General features: G+C 52.1%; 1 protein-coding gene across 3 annotated transcripts; it reads left to right on the top strand.

The window, feature by feature from the left end:
* The first annotated feature begins 114 nt into the window (after window positions 1–114).
* SLC41A1 (solute carrier family 41 member 1) lies at window positions 115–27,307 on the top strand. 3 transcript variants are annotated; one of them, XM_005667535.4, is made up of 11 exons: window positions 115–459; window positions 3,231–4,257; window positions 14,589–14,696; window positions 15,820–15,891; window positions 16,530–16,674; window positions 16,822–16,968; window positions 17,572–17,719; window positions 18,864–18,943; window positions 20,065–20,199; window positions 20,471–20,619; window positions 24,719–27,305. In XM_005667535.4, exons 2-11 carry the CDS (start codon window positions 3,883–3,885, stop codon window positions 24,902–24,904), a joined length of 1,545 nt encoding a protein of 514 aa, XP_005667592.1. In that variant the 5' UTR covers window positions 115–459; window positions 3,231–3,882; the 3' UTR covers window positions 24,905–27,305.
* The last annotated feature ends 301 nt before the right edge of the window (window positions 27,308–27,608 follow it).

The raw sequence follows: 27,608 nt of genomic DNA, 5'->3' as shown, positions 1-27,608 counted from the left end.
GGTGGGGGGCGGTTCCTTTATGGGGAGGTCACACTCCATGCACAAAAACATCCCCCAAAGAACTGGTACTGAGTTTGTGTTGGAGAGGTGGAGATACCCCAGGGAGGAAGTGGCAAAAGGCGAAATGGGAACACCCCTCTTTGATCCCATAAGGTGCGTCAGGGAAAGCTGGATTTTGTTTAGCCCGGGATGGAGACATCTCGTCCCATGTTACCACCAGGACCAGTGGATCAGAGGAAGCCAGCCTCCCCTCCGCCCCTACCTCAGGTGGTGTGTGGGGGACCCCAGTGGTGAATCTGACCTCTTTTCCCTACCGCCCGCCCATCCCCACCCCTTCCAAGGCTGGCACTTTATTAAGGCCAGTCCCACCAGGCTGAGCCACGCGCTTGGAGAAACGCGGAATCTGGCAGAAGCGCAAGGTGACGAGCTAGCCCCAGAGGAGCTGTGTCCGAGATCAAGGTAGGGACGGTTCTCTCCGGGTACGGAGCGAGGCTTAAGAGCACGGAAGTGGCCGCTTGAGCCCCAGTGGTCAGAGCTGGATGGCTCCACGGGGAGGTTTCCCCATCTTCCCGAAGGCCAGAGGCTGAAGGAAACAGTCAAGATGCAGTAGACCCGCACAGGCGCACACGCCTTTAAAGGACGAGGAAAGGTCCCGGCGCGGCGGGGAGGGCCCGAGGGAGGTGGCACCGGGCCTGGAGCGTTGGTCAGCAGGAACCTGCCGGCGGATGCGCGCTGGGACCCGCGAGTCAGCGGCACAGGCGGCCGTATCCTTGTTCCCGTCACTCTTCGCACTGCGTTCGCCAGTGCCCCGCCTCCGAGGCGCAAAGCGAAGGAAAGGGGCTGGGCCGAGGCTGAGCCCGCCCCCTCCCCCAGCCTTCGATTGGCTACTGCAGTTGTCCATCCAGAATCTATTTTTGATGGAGGGGGGGTGCCACCCAGTCTGCCCCAGATCACGTTTGCCACTAGCAGCCAACCAGTCGGGCCCGAGTGCGCGGGCAAGAAGCGATTGGGGGCGAGTGAGCTCGGCCCCGAGGTCCCCCGTCTGGGTGCCACCCCCGCCCGGGCCCGAGGTGGTATATCCTGCGCTCCCCGGCCACCTCCCCCTCGTGGAAGTGGAGCGGCGGCCTCGGAGTAACGCGGAGGCGAAATGTAGCGAGCCGGGTATCGCGGCTGGACGCTCGCCTAGGCTGGGGGTGTGGGGTGGGAGGGTGGCGCACCGGGGGCCGAGTAGGACTGCCGAGGAGGAGTGATGAGAAGAGGGGGCTCCCTGCACCCCCGAGACTACGGGTCCCTGCTGCCACTCACCAGGCTCCCCCTTTCCTCCCAAGCGAGGGGCAGGTCAGTCCTGTTGGGTCCTGGGGGGTGGAGGGTGGCGGTGGAGGGCGGGAGACCTGGCGCGCAGCGCCTTTGCTGAGTCTGAAGCGGGGAGAGGCGGGAGGGCCACCCAGTTAACTGCTCCCCCTCCCCGGCTTTGGGGATATTAAAACGGCCTTTTTTATCCCCTCCTCAGGGCATCCTGAGTCACTTTTGCTTCTTTCATCCCAGGGCCTTAGGCCCAGCTGAAGTCCCTTTACTGGCAGTGGAGTGGGGTGAAGGACCGGCTTCTCTAACTTCGAGCCCCCTTTCGGGTTAAGTGACCTGCCAGGAAGACGGGAGGAGGAGGGAGAGTCAAGTTTTAGCGGACTCAGAAACTTTTCTGGCACAGGGGCAGTGGACTCTCTCCTGCTCAGAGGTTTCCTCCTGGAGTTCTAATGACGGTTTTGAAAGAACCACAGGACAGTGTTTAAGGAGCCTGGAAAAGGGAGTCCTGGTGACGTGAGTGGCTAGGAAGAGAAAACAATTCCCGTGGGCCAGTTACTGGAGTTTGATCCACCCTTCCCCAAACTGGAGTTGACTAATTATGTGTGTTTGGAATACTTAAGGACCTATTCATCCTTCCTAGGGAACTTCTCTTTAAATGAACTTTTTTACTTGTAAGAGCTATTCTGGTGAAATGGAATAGGGTGGGATCAAGGCCTGGGGATACCTTCAGGGGAGAAAAGTGGGGCCCCTACAGCTAAAGAGACTTGCATTTGGGTTTTTATTTTTTGTGTTGCTTTGGCGTATTTAATTATTTTCTTTTTTTCTGGTTGGTGCTTTTGTTTTCTGGTCTTGTTTTTTGTTTTTTAAGAATTCTATTATATCCAACTCTCAGTAACCCTGGGGAACAGGGTGAACCTAGATACTGAAGTGTGTGCATCATAACTGATAGTTTTACTCTCTTTCCCTTCAAACTGAGATAACACCCTTGTTCTATCTGACAAGCTCACGAGGCCAGCAACAGGGAGAGAGAAGTAGGCACAGAGGCCTGGATCCAAGTCAGTGTCTCAGCTTTTTGTAACACTGTTGACTCTCAAGGGCAGGAGTGGGTAGGCCTCTGGCACTTGGCCTTGGTCTGGCAGGCTTGCCCCATTGCCCAGGGAGTCCTCCCATTTGTTTGTTTTTTACACCCCCCCCCAGGGGCTGGGGCTTTGGAGGGTCTGGGGATTGTCACTCAGTAATCACATTCTCCCTGCTTGTTTGCCCTATGTGACTCTCTTGTGACCGTAAATCAGTTGCTACAGTGGGGTGGCTAGGTGGCAGGGAGTTTGTGACCGATTTTGTAACTGACCCCACTGGGACACCACACCATTAATCTTGGGTTCTTAATGGTCCTTTAAGAAGGGCTCTCAGCGTTCCCGTGGCGGCTCAGCGGGTTAAGAACCCGACATAGTGTCCGTGAGGATGTGGGTTCGACTTCACTCAGTGGGTTAAGGACCTGGCTTTTCCCGTGGCTGTGGTGTAGGCTGGGAGCTACAGCTCCAATTTGACCCCTAGCCTGGGTACTTCCGTATGCCACAGGTGCTTCTATAAGATAAAAGAGGGGGGGAGGTCTCCCCCAGGATATCTTTGCCAGTCCCCCATTGCTGAGAAGGCAATGCCAAGGTCTCTTGTGCTGCATCTTCCAATCCCAGGCTTGACCACATCTCAAGCTGGTGATCCCTGTGGGGCAGTGGGTTGCCTCTTGGGAAGACGGCAGGGATCGTGCCTTGTCCAGCGTCCAGATGTCAAAGGGCAGAAACAGATGATTTTAGTGAAAAAAAGGAAAGCAGATTGCAAACTGCCTTGTGGGAGAATTCTCCCAGTAGGAGCTGTCCTCTGCTATATGGTAACATTCTCTTTTTCTCTTGTCTTCTCTCTTCCCATATAAGGTGTTCCATACAGATTCTTGTGACTTTTAAGGACCAGGGATTTGGGAAGGTGCAGGATCTTCCCAGGAAGAAAGAACATTTCTGGGAAAAAGGAGAAAGACGGCAGGTACTGCCTTGGGACCCGCAGAGCCTGAGGAGCTGTGGGAAGCTGACGGAGCCCAGTTAAGAGGCGGGGGAAGGAGCCGAAGCCCAGGGCCGAGGCTGCCTTTTGAAAGATCTGAACTCAAGCTACTTTTCATGAAAGAAGAGCCACCTAAGAGGGCACCCCAGACTTGACTGGCCTCTTCTGCTCTGGATGCCCCCTGCTCTGAGGAGCCTGTGCTAAGAACCAAAGAAGTTAAGAGGCAGGAGGAGTTTCCCCCAAGCACGGCGCCGGCTGGCTGGGTCAGGCATCCGCATCCCTAGTGACCCGGCTGCAGTCTGGGGAGGACTTTCTTGCTTCCCTCCCGTTTGCGGCTTCGGTGCTTGATGGGGCTGTCTGTTGGTGGATCAGATTTTGCAGCGCCTCTTAGGAGCGGGGAGCCGTGGGAAGAGGTCCCACGGTGGCCAAGCCTGGGATCACCCCAAGACTAAGTTCTTTCCCAAGTTAGAAAGGGAGAGAAAGCAAAAAGAGAAAGAGGAAAGTTCTCCCTTCTCCTCCTCCCTTCCCGTCATGTCCTCGAAGCCGGAGCCGAAGGACACCCACCAGCTGAACGGGACTGGCCCTACGGCCTCACCCTGCTCTTCAGATGGCCCCGGGCGAGAGCCCATGGCCGGGACCTCAGAGTTCCTGGGGCCTGACGGGGCTGGGGTAGAGGTGGTGGTGATTGAGTCTCGGGCCAACGCCAAGGGGGTTCGGGAGGAGGATGCCCTGCTGGAGAACGGGAGCCAGAGCAATGAAAGTGACGATGTCAGCACAGACCGTGGCCCTGCGCCACCCTCCCCGCTCAAGGAGACCTCCTTTTCCATCGGGCTGCAAGTGCTGTTCCCCTTCCTCCTGGCAGGCTTTGGGACTGTGGCTGCCGGCATGGTGCTGGACATCGTGCAGGTAGGACCTGGGTAAGGGCAGCTCTTGACCCTGAGCCCGGAGCTACCTTTTCCTCCTGGGAAACTGTCTCTTCGGCCTTTTCCTCCACCCCCCTGTCAGAAGCCACTGCTGCTTCCTTGAATACAGTTTCCCTTTGGGCCATGGCCTCAATTTCTTCTTCATCTGGTCACTTTCTACAGAAGCTTCGAGGAAGCCCAATAGCCCCGGGGACGTGGTCAGGACAGTATTGCTTAACAGAAGCAGAATGGGTTCCAGAGCTCAGGTTGGGAAGAGGAGAGATGGAACAGGGTCATTGCTAGCCATCCCTCCTGGGCACTGCTGCTGAGCCCCGCTCAATTGATATCCGTCTCCTCTTTATGCTTTCTTTTTAAAATTTTATTTATTTATTTAGGGCTGCACCCGCGGCATATGGAAGTTCCTAGGCTAGGGGTCGACTCGGAGCTGCAGCTGCCGGCCTACAGCACAGCCACAGCAACACGGGATCCTTAACCCACTGAGGGAGGCCAGGGATCAAACCCACATCCTCATGGATACGAGTCAGGTTTGTAACGCGCCAAGCCAGCGCCACAAGGAGAACTCCTCTTTATGCTTTCTTTTCCCTTTTCTTCGGGGTTTCAAGGATACCCAGAGTAGAAAGCTGGGTTTCAAGTCTCCCCTTCATCCTCCTGCCGGGCAGGAATTTGTCCAGCTGCCAAGAGGGTCTCAGATTAAGTGGGAAGGTTCTTAAAGGCATTTTGTGTTGCCGTCTGCCTGTAACCTTGGCAGGATCTCCTTGGGGAATGGGGGCGGGCACATGTTGGCTGATACATGATTGGGGCGGGGGTGGGGGGGTGGGCAGGGCATGAAAAGTCATAGAATTGGTAATTATGTGACATATATGGGGACAAAATATAACCAAACCTGGGCAGAACTCCTTGCTACTTACCTGTCCTTCATGAATCTGCCATGGGCAAAAAGAGCTCTTTGTGAGGCTCCTGAGTAGAATAAAGGAGAAGAATTGGCAGGAGCAGGACACTTAAGAGCCAGGGATATGCTGTGTTAGCCTATTGTAAGTTAGGACTTAGCCAGAACTTCCAGGTCCCAGAGATGGTTAAAAGTCTTGTTTCCAGCTAAAGGTTTTGAAGCTCAGGAAGGCACACAGAGCTGGGTTTATCTAAGTTCATCACTAGCATGTATCAAATTCCTACGGAGTACTGGGCTCTGTCTTAGGTACTCAGAGAAATCCAAAGCCTGGAGGAGATCTAGCTTTTGCCCTTTGGGACCCCCCAGTGTGTCCCTAATTATGGAAGCTCCCAGGAGAACACAGAGTTCAGCATCTCCTCCCCTTTGCCCAGCCAACCCTACACATGATGCATGTGAGTCCTGCTGGCGAGTCCCACCATTCATTGCCTGTGTCCCAGGAAACCGGGTGGTTGGTTCTAGGTAGTTCCTTTGATAGCATCCACCTGGACCACTTTGACTTGAATTCTTAGGAGAACCCTGCACCTTTGGTTGCTAATGAGGATGGCTTTTTTTTTTTTTTTTTTTTTTTTGCTTTTGAGGACCTCCCCCACAGCATATGGAGGTTCCCAGGCTAGGGGTCAAATCGGAGCTACAATTGCCAGCCTACACCACAGCCACAGCAACACAGGGTCTGAGCCATGTTTGCGACCAACAACAGAGCTCACGGCAACACTGGATCCTTAACCCACTGAGCAAGGCCAGGGATCGAACGTGCATCCTCATGGATGCTAGTCAGATTTGTTAACCCCTGAGACGTGATGGGAACGCTGAGGATGGCCCTTATGTCATGCCCAAACACCTTGTGCTGCCTCCTCTCTCCCCTACTCTGTTACCTCCATGAGGGCTTTTTCCTCATGGAGGTTAGGCAGCCAGTCTGGAGCCGGAAAGGCAGGCTTTGGGTTCCTGCCCCTGGTAGCTGCTCTTCCTCCTAGAGCAGTGAGCGGGGGTTTGGGGAGGAGGGGAAATGAGATCACCACCTCTTCCATCCCTTTCCTGTGACCTTGATTCTCCGTCTGAGAGTTTTCCAGTTCTGGTTTGGTGCCTCCAAAAGGTATAGAACTAGGGTCTGGTGGTAACCTGGGGTTGGGGGGGGGTTAATTTTCTGGATAATACGAACTGCAATGGGGAGCATCTGCTGGACTCCTCTGTAGGCCCATGATGTAGGAAACATACCTGTCTCCATTTTGGAGAGAACCTGTGGCACAGGTGGGTTAGTAACTTGTTCCTGGTCATCTGACTCCGAACCTGTGCCATTAACCTCTATGGCCTTCACCATGGCCGTGTTTTGCCATTGGTTAAAGACTCTGGGAGGAGGGAGTTCCCCTTGTGACACCACAGACACAAATCCAACTAGTATCCCTGAGGAGGAAGGCTTGATCCCTGGCCTCGATCAGTGGGTCAGGGATCTGGCATTGCTATGAACTCTGGTGTAGGTTGCAGACTCAGCTCAGATTTGGCATTGCTATGGCTGTGGTGTAGGCCGGCAGCTGTAGCTCAGATTAGACCCCTAGCCTGGGAACTTCCATATGCCGCAAGTGTGGCCCTAAAAAGCCAAAAAAATAGACTCTGGGAGGAGTCTGTTCTCTTTTGTCTGTCCTTGAAGAACAGGGTAGACTGGAATCTGGAAGGACTGGAGATGTATTCTAAAATGAGCAAGAACAATGGAGTTCCCGTCGTAGCTCAGTGGTCTATCCGACTAGGAACCACGAGGTTTCAGGTTCGATCCCTGTCCTTGTTCACTGGGTTAAGGATCTGGCGTTGCTGTGAGCTGTGGTGTAAGTCACAGACACGCCTCGGATCTGGCGTTGCCGTGGATCTGGCATTGCCGTGGCTCTGGCGTAGGCCGGCAGCTGTAGCTCTGATTCGACCCCTAGCCTGGGAACCTCCATATGCCGCGGTATGGCCCTAGAAAAGGCAAAAAGGCAAAAAAATAAAATAAAATAAAATGAGCAAGAACAAAAGTTGGTAGAGGGCCCCTCCCTCCCCCAGTCTCTCACACTGAGAATTCTAGGGCTGGAAAAGGATTCTGACATCTTGCCCCACATACACCCCTCACTCATGAGCCTGAGACATTGAGAGACCGAGGTAGGGAATCTTGGGAGCCTGCCCAAATGTGCCAGCTTGCACCCTTGGTGTAGCACCTAGGCCCACCCCTCGCTAGGGTCCAGTTGGTATAGATGACAAAGGCTGGTTTGTCCTTGTCGCCCTCCCCCAGCCTCCCTGCCACAGCTGGTCTGGAGCAGGCCTTGCAGATGGCTATGATGATATCATGGCAGGGGTGGGAGCCAAGAGACCAGGACCTGGGGCCACAGGGAGACTCTTATTTCATATGGGGAGGGGGGGATGACTACTGATCTCAGGTTCAGGAAGAGCAGGACACTTTCTAAGGATTCCTACCCCGCAGTCCCCTTCACAGACTAAGATGGGCTTTGGTGGGACAGAATCTGGGAATACCTAAGAGGCTGGGGCCATCTGGGAATGCTGGCTCTAGAGTGTCCCCCAAGTCTCAGAGCAACTAAGCAGGAGGCCACGTTGGTGCAGCTGACTCCTTGGTCCAAGCCCGGAAGTCCCATTTCTATCTCCTCTTATCTGCCCTCCCCTCCACTGGGGATAAGTACAGCCAGCCTGCACATTGAGATAAGGGGCAGGTGTACTGGCCAAAAGCAGGAAAAGGTTAAGTGGACTATGACCTGCTCCAACTTCCCTACATGTGGCCGAAAGTTCCTATCGCATTTGGGAAGGGTAGCAGGACTGGATCCAGTGTTGGAATTGAAGGGGTTGGGATCTGGGAGCCCTCCATGCGGCAGATGCTCTGCCTCACCCCCTGGTTTGGTCCAAGCTACTGCCCAGCATCTCACTTCCCTCTGTTGGCCTTTGGAGGGCTGGGGATGGCTTGGAGGGGGTGTGCCAACCTTCACCGGAAGTCCCAGCTGTGTTAAGACAGGTGAGCATCCTAGTTCCTTCTCTTAACTCATGACTCACTTGCTGAGGATCCCAAGCTGCCCAGAGGCTTTTCTCCTTTGACACCTATAGGATGTCTGCCAGTGGCTGGGAGGCAGGGAGAGAGCCTCTGGCTGGATTTACTCTAATCTGAGCTGACTCACTTCTCACTCTGAAAAGTCAATTCCTGCTTCCCAATTTCTCCCACAGCCTGGTTCTTGGAGCTTTGAGGGCCGTTAGTCTTCATGTCTTTGACTCGAACTTTTCTGAGCTGTGACTTCCCTCCCTGCTGCTATCCTCCGGGAAGGGAAGAGGCTCAAGGCAGAACACTCAGAGGCAGACGAGGGTCTGTCTTTGAGGCCAGAGGAGGTGAGGGATGGAAAGACCAGGAAGAGGTAGCAGCAGGGCCACTGAGGCTGGAGACTTGGGGTGGTTGCTCTGAATCAGGATTATTTCTAAGTGCTGGGAGAAGCAGTCTCACCCCCAGAATATCAGGGACCAGTGAGCACCTGTGCCCCCTCCCACCTCCCCACAAACACATGGGTAGAGAAAGAAAAGGAAGAGGAAGTTCTGGTCGTGGCTCAATGGAAACAAATCTGACTAGTATCCACGAGGATGCAGGTTCAGTTCCTGGCTTCACTCAGTGGGTTCAGGATCCGGCGTTGCCGTGAGTTGTGGTCACAGATGCAGCTCGGATCCCGTGTTGCTGTGGCTATGGTGTAGGCCGGCGGCTACAGCTCCGATTCAACCCCTAACCTGGGAATCTCCATATGCCGTGGGTGCGGGCCTAAAAAGACAAAAAGACCAAAAAAAAAAAAAAAAGGAAGAGGGGCTGCGTTTCAGAGAAGCGGTGAAATCTGTCCATGTGTCCAGCCCCCACTTACCTCCAAGTGCTTCCTGGAACGTGCCCTTTTCCTTCCCCAGCAGAGCAGGAGGGCTTGGCTGACGGGTGTGACATCAGGGGCGGGCCCTCCCAGCCAGGATGAACAGGATGGGCCTGAATTAGGCCAGAGGAGGAAGGAGAGACACCCCTGTCACTACCACGTTCTACCACTCCTCACCTTACCGGGCCACCCTGCTTTCCAGGCTCTCCTAGAGCCTGTGTGTGTGTATGTGTGTGTGTGTGTGTAGCCCGCCTTTGAGAGCATTTGTGGGTGAAAAAAGTATGTGTGTAGGCACTGGCTACTCTGCCCCATGTGCCAGCTCACAGCTGCTGATTCTTCTTGCCTCCTTGTGTAGCTAAAGGAGAGGGTGCCTGTGTGCTGGGAGGCGGAAGGTTTGGGAGGTATAGGAGCAGCCGAAGGGGCTTAGCTAAACTTCATGCATTTTTTTCCTTAATCATAAAGACAGGGAGTTCCCATCGTGGTGCAGTGGTTAACAAATCTGACTAGGAACCATGAGGTTGCGGGTTTGATGCCTGGCCTCGCTCAGTGGGTTAAGGATCTGGCTTTGCTGTGAGCTGTGGTGTAGGTCGCAGAAACAGCTCGGATCTGGCGTTGCTGTGGCTCTGGCGTAGCCTGGCAGCTACAGCTCCCATTAGACCCCTAGCCTGGGAACCTCCATATGCCACAGGAGCGGCCCTAGAAAAAGGCAAAAAGACCAAAAAAAAAAAAATCATAAAGACAAAGAATATTCAGAAAATATTGCTGGCATTCACTGGGAGTATTTCTTTCCAGGCTCCTTCACTCTGCCAACACATGTACACATATTCCATACGCCTACCTGGAGATCTCAGCTTTTCATGGAGCTGGCAGTTTGGAAGCTGCCAGGGGTAGATGTTATGCAGCAGGGTCGGGGTGGGAGGCTGGGGGAGGGGAACAGAGGAAATTCTTCCTCTCTGGCGCAGGGTGGCCAGTTGAGGTGAGGGAGGAGGAGGTGTAGCAGAGCAGGGCCTTGCCTGCTGGGAGCTGGAAGCCCAGTGGTATGCACCAGCTGTGTCCAAGAGTAACAGTGCCTGAGTTCTCCCAGAGTGGATGGGGCTCACTGGGGCTGCCTTCTCCCTGGGGGCCTCCTGGCTCTTCCTGTGGGCGCCTGAAAGCTCAGCAACTGTTGCAGGGGCGGGGTGGACGGGGGAGGTTTCTTTGCCATCCTTAGTGTTCAGAGAAAGCCTTCCCTAAAAAGAGTCCTGTGCTTTCCACCAGTGAGAGGCTAGACCAGGAGCTCCTGGTAGGGACTTTGTCTTCTCATCAACATCCCCCCCCCCAAAAAAAAAAAACTCTGGTAAGAGAAGAGAGGTTCTTGCCTTTTTAAGACATTCCCCCCCCCCGCCCCCGCCCCAGTGTTGAGCCTACCCTGGTCTCTAATCCTGGCCCCAGGCCCCTCTGATTTCCTTGCTCATCCTTTTTTTTTTTTTTTTTTTTGGCCATGTGCATGTCATGCAGAAGTTCTCAGGCAGGTCAGGAATGAAACCCAAGCCGTAGCAGTGACAATGCCAAATCTTTAACCCACTAAGCCACCAGGGAACTCCCATCCTTTGCTGTTGTTGTTGTTGATTTCTGCCATCTTGCAAAACTGAAACTCTACACCCATTAAACATTTAGTTCCCTTTTCCTCTTCCTCCCAGCCCCTGGTAACCACCATTCTACTTTCTATTTCTAGGAATTGGAATGTTTTGGATACCTCATATCAGTGGAATCATATTGTATTTGTCTTTTTGTGACGGGCTTATTCACTTAATATAATGTCCTTAAGATTCATCCATGTTGTTGCATGTAACAGGATTTCCTTCCTTTTAGGTCATTTCTTGTGTGTATAGACCATGTTTTATTTATTCATCCATCTGTCAATGGACACTTGGGCTGCTTCTACCTCTTAGCTATTGTGAATAATGTTACTATGACCATGAATGTGCAAATATCTCTTTGAGACCCCTTCAGAAGTGGGATTGCTGGATCATATAGTAGTTTCTTAATTTTTTAAGGAACATCCATCTAGTTTTCCATAGTAGTAGTACCATTTTCCATTCCCATCAACAGCGCACAAGGGTTCCCATTTCTCCACATCCTTGCCAACACTTGTAATTTTCTGGGTTTTTTAAAAGTTGCCTAGTAGTTTTTTTTGTTTTGTTTTATTTTGTTGTTTGGGCCACACCCTTGAAATGTGGAAGTTCCCAGGCTAGGGGTCACCCTCACCCCGGCAATAACCAGAGCCACTGCTGTGAAAACACCAAATCCTTAACCCCCTGAGCCACAAGGGAACTCCTCGAGTAGCTTTCTTTTTTTTGTTTGTTTTTTTGTCTTTTCTAGGGCCACTCCCGTGGCATATGGACGTTCCCAGGCTAGGGGTCAAATCAGAGCTGTAGCCGCAGGCCCAAACCACAGCCACAGCAACACGGGATCCGAACCGAATCTGCTACCTACTCCACAGCTTATGGCAACGCCAGATCCTTAACCCACTGAGCAAGGCCAGGGATCGAACCCACAACATCATGGTTCCTAGTTGGATTCGTTAACCACTGCGCCACAACGGGAACTCGGAGTAGCTTTCAAATAGCCAGCCCTGGCTTCTGCCTTTTTCCTTCCTAGCCCTAAGGCATGCAGTGCTCTGTGAACCTCAGTTGCCTCATTTATAAAGTGGGGATAAGAATTGCTCCTACTTGGAGTTCCCGTCATGGCACAGTGGTTAACAAATCCGACTAGGAACCATGAGGTTGCGGGTTCGATCCCTGGCCTTGTTCAGTGGGTTAACAGTCCGGTGTTGCCGTGAGCTGTGGTGTGGGTCGCAGACAAGGCTTGGATCCTGCGTCGCTGTGGCTGTGGCAGAGGCCAGCGACTATGGCTCCAATTGGACCCCTAGCCTGGGAACCTCCATATGCCACAGGAGCGGCCCAAGAAATGGCAAAAAAAAAAAAAAATTGCTCCTACCTCACTGGGTTGTTGATCGGATGAAATGAGAAAATGCACACAGTGCTGACCTAAACGATGTCGGCAGAAAGAATGGGTTGAAGCGCCAGGCCTGATGGTCTCAGGGCTGGAATCCATGTCTCCTGACTCCCAGTCCAGTGCTCTTCCTGCAGGAGTATACCTCCCTTCCCTAGCAGAGAGGTTGAGGAAGGTACGAGGGGTAAGGGGGTACAGAGGAAGAATAAAAAACCTCTTGCAAACCAGCACACTGAGGTTTGGGGGCCACAGCCTTCATTCAGACTCTGTTCTGCAGGAGAATTGCTGTGGCTGAGGCCCAAGGCCCTTGGAGATAGAAACCAAACAAACTCTCTAATCTCAACCCCAGCCCCGTGGAGGCCAGCGCTTAACAGCTGAGACAACACCACCCAAGGCTGAGGCCACAGAGAAACTAGACTCAAGGCAATTTGAAGGGAGAGGGCAGAGGAGTTCTGGGGTGTAAGCCAGCCCGGGGTGACTCAGCTGTGCGGGTCCCCACCATCTTCTCCCCTGGCTCCACAAAGCAGGCCGAGGAAGCTGAGCCAGACGAGGGTCTCCTGACGGGCAGAGTCTCTCTGTGTCTCCCCTGTTCTGGAGAGAGGGCCGTGTTGTTTGGAGTACCATGGGCTTGGTTTGCTTCCAGGGTTCCTGGAGGAAAGGAGGCTAACAGGCTCGCTCCCTGCTGTTTCCATTTCCTCCTCCCGCCCCTGCTCCAGACTCTGCAGTTGTAACTGAGCAAAGGCTCCTGTGCCCACAACACACAAAAGCCAAGTTCTGCCAGTGGCTGTTTGCAGCCGAACGAGGACTTATTGCAGGGCACCAAGCAAGGGTGTGGGAGACAAGCCTTGGATCCACTCCAACTTGGTCTTTTTTTTTTGGTCTTTTGTCTTTTTAGGGCCACACCTGCAGCAAATGGAGGTTCCCAGGCTAGGGGTCGAATCGGAGCTGTAGCTGCCAGCCTACGCCAGAGCCACAGCAACAGCCAGATCCAAGCCGCGTCTGTGACCTACACCACAGCTCACAGCAATGCCGGATCCTTAACCCACTGAGCAAGACCAGGGATCAAACCTGCAATCTCCTGGTTCCCAGTCGGATTCATTAACCACTGAGCCATGATGGGAACTCCCAACTTGGTCTTTGAGTTAGGGGTTGTTAAAGGGGAAGGAAAAGAAGCTGGGGTGAATCATCGCATTGCGACTTGTTTTATTACTCAATGAATTTAATTACATGTATTGTTGGACAACAATCATCACACCCCAGTTTTATAGCATTTCCATCCCAAACTCCCTGCACATCCCCCCCCCCAACCTGTCTCATTTGGAAACCGTCAGTTTTTCAAAGTCTGTGGGTCAGTATCTGTTCTGCAAAGAAGTGCCCTGTATCCTTTTTTTAGAATTGTGACTTTTTTTTAAGGTTAATTCCTTATTATTATTATTATTATTTATTACTCAAGGAATTTATCACATCTGTAGTTGTATAATGATCATCACAATCCAGTTTCACAGGATTTCCATCCCACAACCCTAGAATTGTGACTTTCACTGTGGATTCAGGAGTCAGAATGCCTACTGTTTTAAGAGTCTCAGGTCTGGGGTTCCCTGATGGCTCAGTGGGTTAAGGATCTGATGTTGTCACTGCTGTGGCCCAGGTCACTGTTCTGGTGCAGGTTTGCTCCCTGGCCCAGAAACTTCCATATGTCAAGAGTGTGGCCATTTAAAAAAAAAAAAAAAAAAAAAAAAAAAAAGTCTCTGGTCTGGTGGTCCATGACCTGAGGGCCTGTTAGCTCATCTTGCCCTGAGTCTGTACATGAACAACATTATCATCAACCTCAGCAATTTCAGTCATCCGGCTGATTGGTGTTCAGTTAGCACAGGATTGAGGTCAGAGGGGACAAAAAAGGAATTGAGGTCAGAGGGAATAAGAAAAGGAATAAAAGGAGTTCCTGTCGTGGCTCAGTGGTTAAACGAATCTAACTAGGAACCATGAGGTTGTGGGTTCTATCCCTGGCCTCGCTCAGTGGGTTAAGGATCCAGCGTTGCCATGAGCTGTGGTGTAGGTTGCAGACACTGCTCGGATCCCGCGTTGCTGTGGCTGTGGTGTAGGCCGGCAGCTGTAGCCACAGCAATGCAGAATCCAAGCCTTGTCTGCAACGTACATCACAGCTCAAGGCAACACCGGATCCTTAACCCACTGAGCAAGGCCAGAGATTGAACCCACAACCGGCTCAGATCCCATGCGGCTGTGGCTGTGGCGTAGGCCGGTGGCTATGGCTCCGATTGGACCCCTAGCCTGGGAACCTCCATGTGCCAGGGGAGCGGCCCTAGAAAAGGCAAAAAGACAAAAAAAAGAAAAAGAAAAAGAAAAGGAATAAAGTTTTGGATAGATACATTATCATAATTAGTCATAAACTCAGGACAGGAACTCACTTTAAGGGAGCCTCAGTTTCCCATTCAACCTCAATGCCAGCCCTTCGGGGCCCTGAAATTCTTGGGGTCTGTTTTCACTTTACAGCACTGGGAAGTCTTCCAGAAGGTGACGGAAGTCTTCATCCTGGTGCCTGCCCTGCTGGGGCTGAAGGGGAACCTGGAAATGACCCTGGCATCAAGGCTTTCCACTGCAGTGAGTGTCCTGGCTGGGAGGAGGCGGGCACGGAGGATTCGGGGCAGCTCAGAGCCTGACTTGGAAAGGACCACAGGCCGGTCGCAACTGCCCAGCTTTGCAGTACGGGTCTGGGGTGGAAAGGTGGAGGGAGATCCCAGGCTGGTTGTCCGGCTCCTGGGCAGGGGCTCCCTGCCCAGAGTGGTTCCCAGGCTCAGTTTCTCGATGTCCCTGGACTCTTGCCCCACCCCCTGCGTGGCGACTCGCCTCGTGACTGTTTGTGCAGCTTTGACAGGCGAGGATCATGCTGGTCCCTCCACCTGCACAGATGGGGGCCTCCTCTGATCTCCAGCCCTGCTCTGCAGCTGGCCAGGAGCAGAGCCAGGCCTTCCCAGCCCCCCTCCCATTCCACTCCTTTTCCCCTTTGGCAGCTTGCTCTTCTGTAAGGGGACAGATGAAGGGGGCTGCTCCTGACTCCCACCTCCTAGTACCTCTTAGATCAGCCAGCACGGTTCAGAGACTGAACCAGATATAAGGCCACGGGATGGGAGGGAGGAAGCAAGAAAACTCAGGAGGCCCGAGGAGCCAAGTGGCAAGGATGTCCCCACACAGCCATGAGCCTAGAGAAGGCAGCAGAGAGAAGCCGCAGCCAGCTCCCCCACCCCAGCCTGACTCCAACCCTGCAGCTTGCCCTCCTGGCCTCTTCTCATGCCATCTCACTCCTTCCCAAACACTCTCGTGGCCTCCGTCCCGCATCAGCTGCTGACCTTTCCTTCCCTAAGAGAGCAGCTGGCCTCAGAGCCAGGGATCGATCAGGTCCTCCGAACCCATGTGGGAATGAGTTACCCAGATGAGCAGGACAGAGCATGGAGTCGGCCTCTGCTCAGCAGCTGTTCTAGGAAGAGGGGGCGAGGAGGCTGCCTTGAGAGCTCCCTTCCTGCCCCCCACCACTCCCAGCCTGCTGCAGGAGCTCAAGGCTATTTAGCTCCTTCCCCAGCCTCTCAACCCCGCTTTACTTTCCCTGGGGGTCGTGTCCTGGTCCCAGAGTCTTAGGTCACATGCACTGATCCAGGCAAGGTCCTATAGATGGAGCCGCAGGCCTTTTCTAGCCTAGAGCTCCAGCCCCTTGTCCTCCGTCTCCCAGGCCAACATCGGGCACATGGACACACCCAAGGAGCTCTGGCGGATGATCACTGGGAACATGGCCCTCATCCAGGTAAGAGAGCAGGGACCAGAGACAGTGGGTTGAGCTTCCTCCTTGGTCAGGATCTGACAGGCTGAAGTCAGTGCCCCCCTGGCTCCTGAGTGAAGCCCCAGCATCCTGCTGAGCTGGCTTCTCCCAGAAGACCTCCAGGAGGTACCCAGGTTTCCCAGGAAAAGAGCCAAGCTCTTGAGGTGGGGACCCCAGGATCTCCAGTGTCAATCCTTGACTTCCACGGGTGGAGAGGGCTTGGGTCCCCACAGATCAGACTCAGGAGGACACTCAGAAGTGAAGTGTCCGGGACCATTGTTGTCCCATCCCCCCATGAGGCCACATAGCTTCCAGCTGGGAGTCTTCCCCCGTGAGTCCCAGGCCTTGTGTCTGGACTGAAGTCTCAGGCTCTGTTGAACCTCCCCAGTCCCCAGAGGATCACTCATTCAGCCAGTAACATGTCCTGGCCTCCTGCAGGGTGCACTACCCGGTACTAGTGTCTGGTGCGAAACTAAATAAATAAAGACATCATTCCAGCCTGGGAGGACTGGACAGGCCAGCCTAGCCTGCCTCCTGGGGCTGCTGAGGTCCAGGAAGATGTCTGGCTAAGTGCTCAGTGACCTCAGCTAAAAAGCTCTCTGCATTACCATGCCCCTCCTCAGGTGCAGGCTACGGTGGTGGGCTTCCTGGCATCCATCGCAGCCGTCGTCTTTGGCTGGATCCCTGACGGCCACTTCAGCATCCCACATGCCTTCCTGCTCTGTGCCAGCAGCGTGGCCACGGCCTTCATTGCTTCCCTGGTCCTGGGTAAGGAAGGGAAGGGAAGGGTGGGGGAGTAGGAAGGGGTGCCCCAGAGGTGTCAGCTAAGCCTGGCATCTCAATCTCTCTTTTCAAGTTGATAGATAACCCCATTATCTCTTCTTACCCCGCCCCACCCCTCTCCTTCCACCCCAGGCATGATCATGATCGGAGTCATCATTGGCTCCCGCAAGATTGGTATCAACCCAGACAATGTGGCCACGCCCATCGCTGCCAGCCTGGGCGACCTCATCACCTTGGCACTGCTCTCAGGCATCAGCTGGGGACTCTACCAGGAGCAGGGTGAGGCTGAGGCCACCGAGGCTGTGGCCAGGGTGGACTCCTGGGTGGGATTTGGAGGGATGGTCATGGGTTTGCAAACATGAAAGGATTTTTTCTATGTTCTTAACTGTTTGGTTGAAACCCTGTTTGTAGTAACTCCCTCCCTTAGAGAGATGAGGCAAAGTACTTATCACAAATTCATGCAGACAGCAGGAGCAGGGGTAAAAGTATCTGAGAAATATGCGTGGTCCTGTGGATTCTTATTTCCTTTGGAGGGATAAGGTGGAAAGGCACTCAAAGCTGGAATTTGCTTGCAAAATGAAGAAGAGAAAGGGAGATGGGGATTTCTGGGGATCAAAGCAAGAAACCTAGGATCTGGTCTCTGCCCCTAATAAGTTCAGTGCCTGGGAGGCTTTCAACCTTGGTTTCCTCATCTACAAAATGGAAAAGGCTGGCCCCATCTACCTCCTTGGTTTACAGTGAACATCCAATGAGGTAATGCACTCACTGGGCATTTAGCATGGTATTACTCTTGATCTGTTGGGACATTTGCAGACTGGGCCAAGCAGAGGCTTGGACAGGGAGCCACGGTACTCACCCTCCTCTCTTCTCTGCCTCTCTCAGATGTCTGGCAATATATCTACCCCCTGGTGTGTGCCTTCTTCGTGGCCCTGCTGCCTGTCTGGGTGGTGCTGGCCAGACGGAGCCCAGCCACAAGGGAGGTGTTGTATTCGGGCTGGGAGCCTGTCATCATTGCCATGGCCATCAGCAGGTAGGCTCGGGCCCTTGATACTCACCCCGGCCTCCCCTCTCCCTGCCACAGACTCACTTTTAAGCTCTGGAAAGAGAAAGTGAGGCTCAGACCGTAGAAATACAGATCAATAGATCAGTTACATGACCTGTTCTGTCCCAAATGGGTCTTATTAGAAAGCAGAAGCACATAGAGTTCCTGTTGTGGCTCAGTGGTCAAGAACCCAACTAGTATCCACAAGGATGCAGGTTCCATCCCTTGCCTCACTTGGTGGGTTAAGGATAAGGATCCGGTGTTGCCAAAAGCTGCAGCATAGGTCCCAGACGCGGCTTGGATCCAGCATTGCTGAGGGTGTGGTGTAGACTGACAGCTGCTGGTCAGAGTCAACCCCTAGCCTGGGAACTTCCATATGCTGCAGGTGCGGCCCTAAAAAGAAAAAAAATAGGATAAGATAAAATAAAATAAATAAAATAGAAAGCAGAAGCATATTGGCTTAGGAAGCTAAAAAGGCATAGCTGGATCCAGGGATATAAATGATATCATTAGGGCCCCAGGATTCCTCTCTCGGCTCTGCTTTTCTCTGCTTTCTTCTGTGGTGGCCTGCAGTTTCAGGTTTGCACTTTCTTACGCTTACTAATTACAGCAGGGAGAGAGAGAGAGTCTTTCAACAGTCCCACAAAGTCCCATTATAGAATTTCATTGGCTGTCATCCAGTCACCTGGCTATCCCTGAACCAATCACTGCAGCGGTAGAGATGTGCTGCTCTGATTGGATGGCCCCAGGCTTCACCATCCTCCCGGAGCAATGTCACCACAGTGACTGGAGTTCGGGAGAGGTGGTTCCCTGAGGAAAAGCGCAGCACTGTCACCAGAAGGGGAAATAAATACTGAGCAGGCAAAACAGCAGGTGGCTCCTCTAGACAAATAGGGGGGTGGGTGAAGGAGGCGTCTGCCTGGCCCAGCACCACCAGCTTGCTTGGGGCACTGTGCCAGTGTGAATGTCAGGGGCATCAGCTGGCTGTGGCCGGGGAGACAAGGACTGGAAGCAGGGGACTCCCAGGAGCCACCTTGCTGTCCACAACCAGACGGGCCTGCGCCTGTCATCCTGGGACTGCAATAGAACCCTTCAGTGCTCTTTGTGTCATCTTGTCTTTGTGTCCATGTAGCGTGGGAGGCCTCATCCTGGACAAGACTGTCTCAGACCCCAACTTTGCAGGGATGGCTGTCTTCACGCCTGTGATTAATGGTGAGGTCTTGGCATCAGCTGCTGGGGGAAAGAAGAGGATGGGATCAGAGGGTCAGAGGGGGCCTCTGTGTCAGTCCAAGTTCTAGCAGGCAAGGAAGTCCCGCTCAGACAGTTCAAACTTTAATGAAGGAGTTCCCTTCATGGCTCAGTGGTCTGTGAACCTGACTAGGATCCATGGGGATATGGGTTCGATCCCTGGCCTCACTCAGTGGGTTAAGGATCCTACATTGCCATGAACTATGATATGGGTCACAGACGTGGCTCAGATCTGGTGTTGCTGTGGCTGTGGTATAGGCCAGTGGCTACAGCTCCAATACGACCCCTAGCCTGGGAATCTCCATATGCTGCAGGTGCAGCCCTAAAATAGAAAAAAAAAAAAAAAAGCAAACAAACTTTTTGAAGAAGGCTTCCCACAGAGGTGGGAGCAGGGTAGAAGGACCCAGAGGTTCCTCGAGGGTCAAGGGGAGGAGGTGGTGTTTTGGGAGCTCAGAGAGAATGCTTCTCTGCCCCCCCCCCCCCAGGGGTTAACCTCTGCCAAAAAGCAGGGAGGGGTCAGGAAAGAAATGCCTGACCTCCCTCTCCTCCCACCCTCTCTGACTGTCTACTGGTTCCTCCCGATGAAGAGACCCAGTTAGAAGCAGCCAGCAGGGAGGCTGGTGATGCAGTCTGTAGAAGCTGGCTTCCCAGGGCTCAGAGAAGGCTGAGAAGGGCAGGGGATAGGTTGGGATAAAGGGCAGAGTCATTAGCACAGTTCCTAGAAGAGGTACCAGAGTTCGGAGCTCCACCCTGAAACTGTGTGCTAGAACCCACACATGAGCATTGGGTATCTGGGTCCTTTGGAGAAAGGCTGAGGCAGACGGGGCCCCGTGCCTTTGGCTGTGTGGCACAGCAGGTGCACACGCTGTACTGGTGGGTAAGTCAGGCTCCCTAAGTCCGCCTGTGTCCTACAATCAACCACACCGGTCAGTCCCAGTACATGGGACTGTCACATCTCCGTAGCAGGAAGATGGGAGGAGCCTGGAAGGAGGGGTGCCTTTGTCTTCCTCCTTAGTGTCTCCCGGGGACTGGTGAATAGCCATCCCCAACCCCCGCCGTGTCTCAGGTCTTATGTGTCTCTGCAGGTGTTGGGGGCAATCTGGTGGCCGTGCAGGCCAGCCGCATCTCCACGTTCCTCCACATGAATGGGATGCCGGGGGAGAACTCTGAGCAAGTCCCTCGCCGCTGCCCCAGTCCTTGTACCACCTTCTTCAGTCCCGGTAATGCCAGAGGTTCTGCCCACTTGAGCTTCACGCTATCACTTTTGCAACAGCCGGAGCCCAGAGCTGTAGGCTCTTTTTTTCTGTTGGGCTCTAGATCCCAGCTGTCTTGGAGGGCAAAGCCCAGGCAGGAAGGGGCTGGGCACCACGGGATAGAGCTGTAGAGACAGTCCCCTGTCTGTGGCCCCAGAGTGTAGCGAGGTACCACCTGGCTGGGAAAGGCTCTCCTCCTCCCCTCCTCCTCCTCACACTGTCTCTCTCCTGGTCCCAGATGTGAATTCCCGCTCGGCCCGCGTCCTCTTTCTCCTCGTGGTTCCGGGACACCTAGTGTTTCTCTACACCATCAGCTGTATGCAGGGCGGGCACACCACCCTCACACTCATCTTCATCATCTTCTACATGACAGCTGCACTGCTCCAGGTACGGGCTGGTGGGGCATGGCGAGGGGCCAAGGCTGCCCTGCAGGGATGGAAGGGGACATTCAGGCTTGTCCTATCAGACATTCTGCCCCCTCTTTCTCTGTGACTGTGTGGCCAGTAAACACTGGGCAGGTTATAGTTCCAGCAAAGTCACTAATACACTGCGTGACTTTGGCGCCGTTGTTTCACTCCTCTGAGCCTCAGTGATCCATTTGTAAGTTGAGAGGAATGAACCGAGGGTGGGAGATTTCAGGCAGGTATGTAGCCTGGCCACACAGCTCCATGTGGCTCTGTTTATGTGCGGGCATTTCTTGGGAGATTTCACTTGAATAAAGGGTTTCACGGGAATTTCCTCGTGGCTCAGAGGCTAAGAATGCAGCACTGGTTGTCACTGCCGTGTCTTTGGTTACAGCTATGGCATGGGTTCAGTCTCTGGCTCGGGAGCTTCCACATGCCAAGAGTACAGCCAAAAAAAGTTTTCACAGCTTGGAAAAGTATCAGAACTACTGCCTTGCCATTCTGTAATTCTAGGACACCTTCTCCCTGGTTTTCTACTATATTTTTTTCAATTTTTTATTTTGAAATAATTACATGTTCACAAGAAGTTGCCCCCCACAATGTACAGAGAGATCGCATGTACTCTTCACCCAGTTTCCAACATCTTGCATAATTATAGCACAACATCAAAACCAAAAAATCGGAATTCCCTTTGTGGTACAGTGAGTTGAGAATCCGACTGAGGCAGCTTGGGTCGATTCAGAGGCATGGGTTTGATCCCCAGCCCGGTGCAGGTTAAAGGATCCTACATTGCTGCAGCTGTGGCATAGGTCACAGCTACAGCTCGGATTCTGTCCCTGGCTAGGGAACTTCCTTATGCCGCAGGTGCAACCATAAAACAAACAAACAACAACAACACCAAAAGACAGGAAATCCACATTGGTACAATGCACAGATTGCACTTTTTTTTTTTTTTTTTTTTTTTGTCTTTTTAGGGTTGCACCAGCGGCATGTGGAGGTTCCCAGGCTAGGCGTCGAATCGGAGCTGTAGCTGCCAGCCACAGCCACAGCCACAGCCACTCCAGATCCGAGCCACATCTGCAGCCTATACCCACAGCTCACGGCAACACCAGATCCTTAACCCACTGAGCAAGTCCAGGGATTGAACCTGTGTCCTCATGGATGCTAGTCAGATTGTTTCCTCTGAGCCAGGACAGGAACTCCCAGATTGCACCAATTTTACATGCACTCCTGTGTATGCAGGTGTGTATAATTCTGTGCAAGTCTATCAAATGTACATTCCTGTAACCATCACCACCATCAAGATAAACCATGGTTCCATCACCACAAGGCTCCTTCATACAACCCATTTATAGCCAGACTCACCCTCAGAATCACATTTTAGATGTCTGGATTTGTTTTTTGAATAGGTAATAAGAGTCACATAGTTCAAAAAATTTTTAAGGTTCATAGTGAAACTCAGCGAAAAGTCTTCTCTTCCCAGCCATCCCCACTTCTCTTCCTCACAGGCCACTGGTGTTATGTTTGTTTTCTTTCTTCCTTTCTTTCCTTCTTTCTTTTTCCGAGGTATAGTTGATTTACAATGTTATGTTAGGTTCTGGTGTACAGCAAAGTGATTCATATATATATGTGTGTGTGTGTATATATATATATGATTCCAGGTTATTACAAGATATTCAGTAGAGTTCTGTGCTATATAGTAGGACCCTGTTGTTTATCTAGATCTATTTCTTTTTCTTTTTCTTTTTTTTTTTTTGCGGTGGAGGGGGGTGCGCACCTGTGGCATATGAAAGTTCCCAGGCTAGGGGTCGGATCAGAGCTACAGCCGCCGGCCTACGCCACAGCCACAGCAACGTCAGATCCCAGCCACATCTGCGACCTACACCACAGCTCACAGCAACGCCAGATCCTTGACCCACTCAGCAAGGATGGGGGTCCAACCCACATCCTCATGGATCCTAGTCGGGTTTGTTAACTGCTGCTGAGCCACGATGGAAACATCTAGATCTATTTCTTATATATCCTTCAAGCTTATTCTATATTTATACAGGCAAACATACATGTTTTTCTTATGTTCCTCCTTTTTTAACCCACGTGTAGCACACTACACGCGCTATCCACACACCGCTTTTAACACTTAAGATTTTATCTTAGAGATCATTCCACATCCGTGTGTAAAAACAGAGACCCCTGATTTGTATGGCTGAATTCTCTTGTGTTGTATTGATGTACCATAACTTTTTAAATTTTTTTTAACTGAAACACAGTTGATTTACAATGTTGCATTAGGTATATAGCAAAGTGTTTCAGGTTTATTCTTTTTCTAATTCTTTCCCTTTATAGGTTATTGAGTATAGTTCCCTGTGTATACAGTAGGTCCTTGTTGGGTAACTGTTTTATATATTTACATAGCAGTGTGTATATGTTTTTGTGGTGAGCTGTGGTGTAGGTCACAGACTCGGCTTGGATCCTACATTGCTGTGGCTCTGGTGTAGGCCAGCAGCTGTCATTCTGATTCGACCTCTAGCCTGGGAACCTCCGTATGCTGTGGGTGCGTCCCTAAAAAGCAAAATAATAATAATAATAACAACAATAAGAATAAGAATAATAAAGGTTCTTCCTGATCCCTTAGCAGCCACCTTCCAGCCACATGTCCTAGGGCCTTTCTTGGGAGGCAGAAATGTGGGGGCAGCTGCTGCCGTTCCCTTCCTGGGGCACATCCTGAAGTCCTTCTGGCCACTCTCTTTATTTGGGATTCTTCTGGAGCTGCTGGGAAGGGTGTGAGGTTCTGAAGGGCTGGCCCTCACCCAGGGCTGGGGCCTGGGCCACAGGAGTGCAAGGCAGCTATGTGCAGGGCAAGGCTAGAACTGTAACCTCTGGCTTCCTTGGAGAGAAAACAAGAGAGCAGCTCAGTTTGCCTAAAATAGGTATCACTTCTGGCTCCTGGATCCCCCAGTGGGCCCTGGTTCCAGTATCTGAGCCCCTTCAGGCAGAATTTACATACCACAGTATTTACAAAGCGCAGTCGGGAGTAAAACCTCCCAAATGACTGTGCTGAAGCTTTACTGTTAGAAACCATTTCATTTCTCGCACAGATGCAGTCATGTGGGGAGCCCAAGCGACAGAGTACATAGAAGATGCAGGCCTGCCCACTCCCACATAATATTCTAGATCCAGTTCATCACCAATTTAAAAGTACGTGTGAATCTTGTTAAAATACAGATTCTGATTTAGGAGATCCAGGGTGAGGCCTGAGGTTCTGCATTTTTAACAAACTCCCAGCTATTGTTGCTGCAGCTGGTCCTGGGCCCACTAGCAAGGTTCTAGATCCTTCTTAGTTTTCTATGGTAATGGAAGAAAAGCGAGGATACAGATAAATCAAAGCAACAAATAACCCAAAATGTCTTTTGGATGGGTATGGACCGCCTGCTTTATATTTAGCTAACTTCTATTTTGCTAGGACTAATGTTAAAATAAACTTGCATTCTCTGTGGCCACAAAAGCAGAACGGGAAGGGTCAGGAGGAAGGCAGCTTGGGATAATCAACTGTTACTCAGACAACTGTGCCGGCAGCCACCTCAAACACTGTCCTTATTCCACTCTGTTCTGAGGACAAATTCCTGTGTGAAAAGGAAACTCCAACCCCCAGCCTCCTGCCGAGCTCCCAGAGTGACCAACATGGCAGGAATTGGAGAACAGGACCCGAGAATAGGATGACCCAGAATTAGAGGCAAGAGGGCTGCATTCCTACAAAAAGGAGGATGTAGATTAGAGAGCCTCCTGTTTGGTGAATTTGGGAGCAGAATGTCACACTGATGTGGGCGCCTCTCAGGAGTAGCGGCATCTTCCTTCCCAAAGAACTTGAATTACACCCATCATCTGTTCGAGGTGGTAACCGTGGGGTGGAGGAACTTAGAAGGGTTTCAGGGACGGAAAGACAGAAAGACAGACGACGAGCTGTCCCAGCTCAAGGTCTGTGGAGAGCCAAGCCTTGTGATGCAATGAATGGCTCCGCTCGCGTGGCCTCTGGCTCCCCCTGGAGCGCGGGGATGGCTACAGGCTGGGCCCTTCTCTTTCTCCAGGTGCTGATTCTCCTGTACATTGCAGACTGGATGGTGCACTGGATGTGGGGCCGGGGCCTGGACCCAGACAACTTCTCCATCCCGTACTTGACCGCTCTGGGGGACCTGCTTGGCACCGGGCTCCTAGCACTCAGCTTCCATGTCCTCTGGCTCATTGGGGACCGGGACACGGATGTGGGGGACTAGCCTGGTCATGCACCCTTCTCTCCACCCCTCTGCACTTTCTGTTTGAAATATGTTTGGGTCCCCTTCCCCCACCCCACTCCACACGCCCACCTCTTTCCAGGACTTCACTTTGATACCGAATTCTCATTATTTTCAATGGGAATTTTTATACATTGAGCCAAGTCAGTATAGCAAGAATTCAGGCAGGACAGATGGACTGAGATGAACAGTACAAGTAGATTTCTGAGCCAGTCACCAAGTGCAATTTCATGGTGGATTGGGGCAGAGGTTTCCGTCTGGGATCTGGGGACATTTGGTTTAGCTTTAGTAAACTCAGCCTCTGTGAGTGGGCTCTGGTTTTTGGGGTTTGTTTTTGTTTTTTGTTTTTTGTTTTTTTCTTTTGGTTGAACAGAGGGATAAATATCACTCCTTCCCCCCCCCCCCCCCACACACACATACTTTTTCTAGAAATGGATCAACTTCAGAGCACTAGACAGGAAACAGCTGCTTCTGGCCCCAAATAATCCTAACCCCAGTCTCTGCCCTTCTGCTCTCAGAGTGAGGTGGACTATTTAAATTGTGTACATGCTTCTTACCCAATTGCCTCGTAAATACCACCAGCCCCTCCCTCTGATCTTTTGCCAATCGATTGTCTCATCCAGGAAGGAATGAGCAAGTGGCCTGGTCTCCCTGTTGCCCCATGTCCACCCATAGGCTTGCCAAGATCTGTGTCCTCCCTGGGCCCAGAGGACAGATCCTTTACCTCTGTTCAACCTTCATCTCTAATTGCCTCTAAGCACGACCTTCCCCAGAGCTTGCCTGGTTGGGTTCCAAGATTAGGGACGGAGAATGGGTATGTGGAGAGTGGCTGGAACATTGAGGGCAACAAGGGGTATTTCACTGCTGCGGCTTCTCCTAAGGACATCATCACATGGTCACCTGAGACTGTCGCTTCCTAAAATTGCCCATTCTTTCATGCCGTGGAGGCCTGTTTTCCTCTCTTTTGGCTTCTGATGTTCATCGTTCATCATTCATTCATTCACTCATTCAAATACACAGCCTCCCCAAGAGGAGCTTGTCTGCAGGTCTGAAACATTCATTGAGCGCTATCTGTTGAGTGCCTACTACAATGTTAGATCCTGGGCCAGGCACGGACTGGCCAGGGGTAAGGAGAACACAGCTCTAACCTCTCCTCGTGCCCCAGCTATGTGCCCTTTCCAGTCCGGTAGAGAAAGTTTCCTTGCTAGAAGGATTTGCATCTGTATCACCAAGCCGGTTTCTGCCACGATTCCCCCCACCCCACCCCGCCCCCGCGCCCCGAGAGCCCTCCTCCCGGCAATGCTGACCACAGCTGGAAACCCCAGCCCTATTGCTCCACCACTGTTGAGGTCCCTAAAGACCCCTTCGTCGCCTTCCCTTCCCTCCATCTCCTCATCAGCCACCCAAAAGAGGATTCAGAACTAGAAGGTTGGCACCAGCCGGCTACTTCTACCTTTCTCAGCCTAGCACAAGACTGAGAGAACACGGGAGCCTCTGCATCTTCCCCATCATTGCTGTGAACAGACCAGAAGTCTGTCCCCACTCACACATGTACACCTCTGGGCATTGGATGCGGGATTTTCCTAGCCTCTCTAGCCTCATCTATCTCCAGCTGCCCCTTAAATGCTCCCCTCTATAGCCCATCTCCAGGGGACGACGAGACAGTGACCCTGTCTCTTACCAAGCCCATGCCTCATGACAGGAGCATGTCCAATACTTCCAGGGACTCTCTTTTCTCCATTTTCACCCAGGCCGTCTTCCAGAGTCTAGAACCTTAGGATTGGAAGCGTAGAGGTTTTCTAGCTGGGGTTGTGTCCCACAGACTTAATTAACACCAGCCTGGCCTTGTTTCTGTTCTTCCTCAGGCCTTCCTTGTCCTCCATTTCCAAACACCTTTGCACACAGACTTGTCTTGTACAGGCGCCAAAACCAATTCCTCTGCCCCCAAGGCTGTGTCCCTGTGATCTGCAGTCACCCCGGCCCCAGTCGCTCACCCCCTTCTCATCTCTGGAGTTCTGGCCAGGCTGCCTTGGAGGACTCCAGAGTGTCCTGCTTTGCTTAAAAAAAAAAAAAAGGCAGGAAGGTCGGCGTATCCTAAGCCCGGAGCGTGTGAACAGAGGGAGGCCTGTGGGGTGAGAAGGAAAGAAAGTGAACTTCCTGACTTCATGACTTTTATGGAAGATTCACTTCTTTTCCCCCAGTTGCACAAACTGCATGGACTTTTGGCCTGGCTGCAAGGAGCAACATCGGTTTACTCTTCTATCCTTAAAAAAATGACAGAACTGTGTCTTAAGAGAATTATTTATAGTGACTATAACTGAATTGACAAATGTCAACGTAACTGATAAATTATATTTGGTAAAATAAAGAGGATGTTTATTTAGGTGCTTGGTGGTTCCTGTGTGTCTCATCAAAAAGCAGTTTCCGCTGTTCTTTTTGGCCCCTTCTGCAGTCCCACCCTTTCGTGGCACAGAAGTGGACAGGGGCCAGGGTATAGCAAGAAATGAAATATGTCTTAAATACACAGGTGTGTGATAGAAAACAAACAGCAATCATTACTGAGAAGCAATCACGGGTGCTCTGGGACATATTCCAGAAACCAATGCAATGTCCTTGCTCTCTACATGCTGACTTGGCCTCGATTAGGATATTGTGCAAGCATCTTTGGGTTTTTGCTTTTTCTTTT

Source organism: Sus scrofa, chromosome 9 (assembly GCF_054392235.1).
Source record: "Sus scrofa isolate SSC_HxYL_T2T_F1_AM1 chromosome 9, Sscrofa_HxYL_maternal_Yorkshire_Landrace_v2.0, whole genome shotgun sequence".
NCBI classification, from domain to species: Eukaryota; Metazoa; Chordata; class Mammalia; order Artiodactyla; family Suidae; genus Sus; species Sus scrofa.
The sequence above is the reverse complement of the archived record's forward strand: the minus strand, read 5'-3'. Positions and strand labels throughout refer to the sequence as shown.

Excerpts from the sequence above, each read along its gene's own strand:
- SLC41A1 (XM_005667535.4), top strand. The coding sequence starts at position 3,883 with ATGTCCTCGAAGCCGGAGCCGAAGGACACCCACCAGCTGAACGGGACT. Across the intron at positions 16,675-16,821 it reads CATTGCTTCCCTGGTCCTGG|GCATGATCATGATCGGAGTC; the intron begins GTAAGGAAGGGA and ends CTTCCACCCCAG. Across the intron at positions 18,944-20,064 it reads CTTCACGCCTGTGATTAATG|GTGTTGGGGGCAATCTGGTG; the intron begins GTGAGGTCTTGG and ends GTGTCTCTGCAG.